Source organism: Centruroides sculpturatus, unplaced genomic scaffold, assembly GCF_000671375.1.
Source record: "Centruroides sculpturatus isolate CEXI.00-Female unplaced genomic scaffold, Cexi_2.0 scaffold4237, whole genome shotgun sequence".
NCBI lineage: Eukaryota > Metazoa > Arthropoda > Arachnida > Scorpiones > Buthidae > Centruroides > Centruroides sculpturatus.
Window position 1 is genome coordinate 1 of NW_019388331.1, and position 7186 is coordinate 7186.

The 7186-nt window shown below is 37.4% G+C and overlaps 1 protein-coding gene across 1 annotated transcript; it reads left to right on the top strand.

The window, feature by feature from the left end:
- The first annotated feature begins 3051 nt into the window (after nucleotides 1-3051).
- Nucleotides 3052-6545, top strand: LOC111616875 (vacuolar protein sorting-associated protein 8 homolog). The gene is made up of 5 exons (XM_023358226.1): nucleotides 3052-3212; nucleotides 3297-3483; nucleotides 3817-3885; nucleotides 4058-4167; nucleotides 6392-6545. Exons 2-5 carry the CDS (start codon nucleotides 3406-3408, stop codon nucleotides 6528-6530), a joined length of 396 nt encoding a protein of 131 aa, XP_023213994.1. The 5' UTR covers nucleotides 3052-3212; nucleotides 3297-3405; the 3' UTR covers nucleotides 6531-6545.
- The last annotated feature ends 641 nt before the right edge of the window (nucleotides 6546-7186 follow it).

A 7186-nucleotide genomic window follows, 5' to 3' on the forward strand; every position in this document is an offset into this window, starting at 1 on the left:
CGGGAGTTTACCAACACTCATTATCCAAACAGAGCCGAGGCCAACAGGATCAATGACCTCTACAATGACACCCTTGCCCGTCATTTCCGACAGGTATTGAAGAAGAGAGAGAAACAGACCACCTTGGACGTGTTTTTCAAGAAGCCAGCTGCCAAAAAACAAAGAATGGAACAACAGGAGATGATCCCGCAAGCTCCGGTAACCTCTCCTGAATCTGACTCCGATTAAAAAACGATAAAAAGAGACCCGCTGCGATGTGTAAAAAGTCTGTATCTGTATGAATGTGTAAAGAAAGTGTTCCTCCACTTCATCCTCGCAACATCTGACCACCCGGCATAATTGGTGACTGCTCCATTTTAATTTTTTTTATGGTACGGTTATTTTATGTCGCGAAACGAATTACATGTTTTAACACGTATTTCTATGGGAAAATGCGTTTCGTATAACGGACTTTTCACTTAACGGACGTACACCCGGAACGGATTAAGTACGTTATACGAGGCACCACTGTACTGTACGGTACATTATTTTCTTTATAACTCGCAATAAACTTCGATAATAATTGGTTTGTACTTATTTATTGCGAAAAAAATATTATTTTTATTTTAATAACTTAATGAGTCGACGAAACTTTCGGTTACGAATTCTTCTTTTCGCGTCGATTCCGGCCATCTTTGGACCACGTACAAACAACTAATTACGACTCGCTCTTCCCTCTTCCCTTCCCTTTGTTCTTCTTCCTTTCTTTCCAATACCTCTTCATTCTCTCGCTCCGCCGTTGTCTTTGCTCCCGAGTGAAGATTTTTCCACGTCTGTTAGTTTCCTTTTTCTGAAAACCCTCGAAGTTCTTTATTTCTAAACCTTTCCCTGTTCTGGATATCTTCAGATATGCCCATTTCTGCCGCGTCTTTTTGAGTGTCATTAGTCCATTGATTCTTATTCTTTTGGTTGTCGAAATACGTAAAAATTAGCTTTGTTAGCCTATTTTCCCCCATTTTCTTTATATGTCCAAAGAAGCTTACTCGCCTTCTCCGAATTGTATCCGAGAGTCTCGGGATTTTTTTGACAGAGCTCTTTATTGCTCCTTAGCCCGTAGTTACCACGTTCATCTGTTTTCGGCTCCAGAAGTTTTCGAAGGATTTTCCTCTCTTTTTTCTCCGTATTTTCTATTTTCCCCATTTTAAGAGTAGCAATACCTTCCGCTGCATAAAGTGCTCGAGGTTTTATCACCGCGTTATAATGTCTAATTTTTGTGTTGGTGGAGATGGGTTACAAATTATTTAAGTAAAAAATATATTTTTTAAAATTAAATTACACTATAAAATTGCTTACCTTTATTTACGCGCGACGACGAAAAACGAAATTTCAGGGGGCCTGGCCAAAAGATTTTTGATCTCCGTATTTGCCAAAAACTTGGGAGCCTTCGACTCCTATACGCATATTTTTACCTTTACCTTTAATATATAATCTTCCCGCGTCAAACCCGGGCTTGGGCTAGCATTTTGTAACGTATACCGTTTTAAGATCCGTCTTCCACACCCAATTTACGTAGCGGTTAGAATTTTGTTTCGCTAACGATTGAAGGCGAAATCTTTCTTTCCGACAAAAATGCAATTTATTTAAATTTCCAACTTGTAAAAGCAAAATTTATTTCAAACCTTCTCCCATGTCGAACTAATTCCATTTTTAAATTCGATTTTCCGGTGGAGAATTCGCGTCGAGCCTTCAAAAGACTAATCCGACGGTATAATTATTACGAATTTAAAACAAATTTAGCATATTATTTTTAGTAAGAAATAAAATGAAATGTCCTTTGGTATTCGTATTATAAAAGTACGACCGCTCGGCCTTACCGTTCCGACAAACAATCGATAATTTAATTGGAATGTCTAGTAACTGCTCGTACGATTTTTTTCCCACGAACTTTGAATTCTTCCTTTACGTCGACTCTGCCGTATTTACGTTCCGGCCAATCCGGTCTTAATTAATAAGCACTCGGCCGGGGAGGGGTCCGAAACCTCCTTAGTGTCCACGAAATGCAAATAATTTTAAAAACTTTTTAGTATTCCGCAGTGGCGTGGCCTGGGCGTCGGCCGCCCGGGGCGGAGGAAAATTTCGCCCCCTTATTTAGGTATCTCGATTTAAAAGACTAAAATTCAGTTTGGTCGCAGAATAAGTAACGAAAAATTCCGCGCTAGTGTCGCCACCTTTTTAAAATCGTTGACCCGGACGGCGGGTGAGGTTCGAGTAGAAGTTCTCGACGCGTGCGTATGTCATTTTGCAATGCGAAGAATAATGTGCAGCGCGTGCCGGTTCTAAATCAGTTACAGTTAGCGACTAGGGAGACTCGGATGGGAGTAACGCCAGTGACCTAGCTCTATTGGATATTGAAGGTGTATATATAAAAAAAAGGTCAACAGGTTGCGCACGATATCCCCGGACGGCGAGTCCATTCCCGGACTATCCGGACGGATGGTAACACTATTCCGTGCCCATTTCAATCGATCCGAGTCGTAGGTGGACGAAAATATGAAATAAAATGGTTCAAATTCTTACAACGTATTATTATTTATTGTGAAATTTTGCCGCCCTCACTACGCTACGCTACTGGTGTTCCGCAAAGAAAGACGTCGAAGAAGAACGTCCGAAGTAAATTGACCGGATAAACCGCTTCGCGCCGGCGTAGAAACGAGATAATTTTTTACACCGCCACCGGAAGATACCGGTACTAGCGCATCGTCTGAAAAAGTAATATTATCTAAGAGCTTTCCCGTCGAGCGGGCGAGGTAGTAGCCTACGATTGTGGGAATCCGGGATCGCAATTCGGCCGAACTCGTAATGGGCTGGCTAAAACACCCTTTTAGTGTCCGGAGTCCGAAAAAAGTTAAGAAAAAACAGTCTTCCCGTACAACAACGAACCGATGGATAAAAAGTTTCTTCATAAAATCGTGGCCGACGAAACTTCCGACCAAGAAATTCTTACGGTTATTTATTTATCATTTATAAAACTTATATTTTCTGGCATAGAGTTCCGATGTAAAATGAGGAATAAATTACCGACGTTTATTTCAATTTACTAACACAATATTCGCCTTTGAAAAAATTTACAAACGAAATTTTCATCGGGGAACCATAAAAGTGCCCTCTAACGTCGTTCCTTCCAACACCGTCGGGGGACGATCTTTATTTGGACGTCATCTTTAGCAGTATTGGTTTGTAAATTTTCCAAAATTTATAGTTATACTTATTACTAATAATCCGTTTTTTATTAAAAATAATATTCTCCTTCTCTACAGTTCTGGGTTCCGAATTTGTTTGAAATAGTTTTTGAATTTTCCTGGTGGCCGAAGGAGCGACGAGCCAGGGGGCGTTGTAGCCGGAAGGAGGAGAGCCGCCACGGACGAAATGGAGGAGGACGCGGAAACGGCCTCCGTCTACTCTTTCTCTAGTAGACAGTTCGATCTCAACTTCGAAATCGAAGAAGTAAGCGCTACGAACCAGGGTTTACTTCCGAAGAAATTATTAATTACGTTAATCGCGCCAATGTTTAATAAATCCGCGACTCGGTGCGGAGCATTAAAATATGCTTTGGATGGTGGCATTTAAATTGTCTTTCCTCTTATTCGTTAATAAGAGTAGACGACGTCCCCTTAAAAAGTAGTAGTAAAACTTTATGGGCTGGGAGAATGGGAGACCGACGGCCGAGGCCAGTGGACGGTCTCCCTTTCTTAAATCGTAGCTTTAAGTTTTGTTTGTATTGTATATAAAAATGTCCTGACCGAATCTTGCCCTACTGACGTTTCCTTCCTTTTTCAGTTGGACGACAAAGAATATAACATTCCCCCGGTGGAGATGCCTCCCTCTTTGGAGAGTATTTTGAACGAGGTGAGTGTCGGACGTCGGTGCCCGAGAAACCGTCGCCCTTTTAAGTTTTCGGGTTTCGTACGCCAGTGCCGGTTATTATATTTGGCCGTTCCGTCGTTAACTTCCCGCAAAGTGACGTCGACGACGTAGAGTACTTTTTACGGTGCCGATAAAAATAATTACCGTTTTCCAGCCGGACGTGGATTCGCTCGGCGACGACGAGTTTCCTTCCAAGGAAGATTACTTCGAAGACGAAGATGCGATATCCGTGAGTTCGGAATCCAGACAGAGGAGACCGGAGAGGTGGGTGACCCGTCCGTGCCCGTTCGAAAATTAATGTGAAAAAGATGCAATTTAGTGTAAAGTTTGTCGGATTTTGCTCGGCTAGATTTCCGGCGTTCGAAAACTGTCGAGCCGAGCTCGAAATGCGAGCGTACGTTGTGCTTTTTTTTTGGTCACGGAATATATTTTGTTTGTTCTTGATATTCTTGATTTATCTTAAGATTCGTTTTGCTAGCGGCCGTCTCGAGGGCCGGGAAGGTTATTTATGCCGTGTTATCGGCGTGAGCGAATAATTGTACGGGATCTCGAAAGCCAGTTTTAGTACGACTTTTTCCGGAACGATATCGAATGGGATCGGGATACCTCGTTACCCTGTTGTACTCCGATTTTTATATCTAGGTTATTTGGAACTTGAATTTTACGAGATCCGTTATCCAAAGTAACTATATGCAAGTCTAATGAATTTGTTATGAATTTTGAGATAAAATAAACTCGCCGGCCTTAAATTGGCTTTGCAAATAAACTAGCTTTTTGTTATATTCTTTTGAAAGTTGAAGGGATATACTCGAAGGAGGTCTTAGAAGTAAATAGGAAATGTTTGCAACAGAAAGCTAGTTTATTCTCAAGGTCAATATAAAGTTTGTGCATTTATTTTCACTTTCTGCCTTAATTTTGAGCTAGTGCATTGCTTTATAGAGATTATTCCTATTGGTGATGTTGTATGCTGTCCCAAAATTAATGAGTGGATGTGTGTCGGTTGAGAATTTAATATTTTTCTCGAGTATGTTGTATACTAAATATTTGATTTATTGTTGATTTTCTTTCCAAAAACAATATTGTTATATCCAGTGAGCTGGTTGACCCGGTATGAGTTTTTTCTTTTTTATGAATTGAATGCGTAATTCTTGTATTCCGGTCTATATGTATTTGTTTGGAGTTCCAGATATTGGCAATAATCGACTATTCTACTTTGACCTCTTAATATGAAACAAACAGACTGCTTTATTCAGAGAATTCTAAACATACAAATTGGTCAGAACCGAGCACTTGGTTCTGGTTAGTTTGTATGTGTAAAGTTCTCTGAATAAAACAGTCTGTTGTTTTGTATCGGCAATAATCTTATTAATAGTAGACTACTAATATCTATTGTCCAGCATTTTCTTCAGCAGTGCTGCTTGTATAAGATCTGGATTTTGGACTTTTTGTTTAAGTTGTTTTTAAAGTCATTTTCACTTTTAGTAGAGTGGGCATAAGTTCTATTGGTCCCTCGTGATCTACAGTAAAGGTACTTATTTGGTTGGGTGTATGTGCATTCAGCTGCTTGTCAAAGTGTTCTACTCCATTTATCAAGAATAGTCTGTTTTTCACCCAAGAGGGTACCATTTTTATGCTCACAGAGTTAAAATATTAAATCTAAAATGTATTAATTATTTTCAATAAATAATATTTTGTAAAATTACCTAAACTTTTTGGACGGACTTTAGACATCATTGGGTTAGATTTCGTTAAAATATCTGTTTTTTTTTTTTTTTTTGCTGGTTATAGGTGTCTGGTTGCATTTATTATGGAAGTATACCAGTATAGTGGTAGTGACTATTATTTTTTTATTTATTCTCAAAATATTTAAACTTTCTCAACAGCTACTCATACTTAAGCTATTTTATTAACTCTTCTCATTGCAATGTAGAACATGATTTTCTGTTTAGTGAGTAAATTCTTATGTGACAAACTTAATTTTATAATAAACAGCACTAAAAATTGGAGAAAGAACTTAGAAACAAGAGCAACACCTTGTATAACTCCAGCAAGTAAAATTTAATAAACCCAAAAACACTTTCGATCCAGTTTAACGGATCTTCCTCGGTCGTCGAACACAAAAATGAAATGGCACGTGCAAACTTTAAAGTTTAAAACGTTTGAGAAAAAGAACACTGTATTCAAATACAAAATCATGAGAAAATGGATAAAACAAACACAGAAGTGGATGTTAACCTTAAAACAAAAAATTTTTGTATTTAAGAACTGAAGATTCATTAAATGGAATCAAAAAATGTTTGTGGGTTCGTTAAAATTTACTTGTTGGAGTTGCTTGTTTTTGTTTAATTTTTATAGTTAATATGTGATTGTTTTTGTTTCCTTAAAGCAAATTTATTTTTTAATATTATTTACTTTGTTGTTAACATTCTAGAGTTATTTTAGAATTACCATTTTTAATAATGCATACATTTGTTTCTTTGTTATGCAGAAGTGCAAAGACGTTCTCGCACGGAGAGCACGGTTGTATTTTGAGACACGTCATTCTTCGTGGAATTTCGTCGCAGCTGCAGTCGGCCGAAAAACGCGTCAATGCCGGAAAACCCACGGCGATGGTAATTAAAAATTAAATATGTAAATTTTATCATATTATTATACTTTGTTTTTCAAACTGTTTATAATATACTGCTATTTTATGAATAGTGTTTTTATTTTGAAATTCATTGTTTAAATAGTAATTTAGATATATGTTTTTGATTGAAACATACTTTTACTTTATACATTGATAATTTTTTAAGTGTTTAGATGTTTGGCATTGAATATTGTGAAATATTCATAATTCTGTTTTATCAAAAACTACATTTTCATCTAGTTTCAGAGTATGTTGACTCAGAAAACATTAAGAAAAATAAACACTAAACTGATTAAAGGGGTCAAAGTTTTTATTGATTAAATGTTTTATGGGAGCCTTTGGTCTCGTCGTCGGGCTCGAATGTTTGAATCTGCAGATTAGAATAAGCTCGTCTGTAAATTTTTGGTCAAGCATTTAGGAGGAAATTAGGACGTGCAAGCAATTTTAAGAACTCGACAGAATTTTTGTTTTTATTTAAAGACATTTAAATGTAAAGGTCAACATATGTATAAAATTAACTAAACATCAACCCTTTCTTCAGACTTTGTTGGGTCTAAAAATTAAGGATACTTTGTCTGCTTCTATTTATATTTTTATGTTGTTACTCATATTTTATTTTAACATTATTTTTTATTGTTACTTTTGTTATAGTTT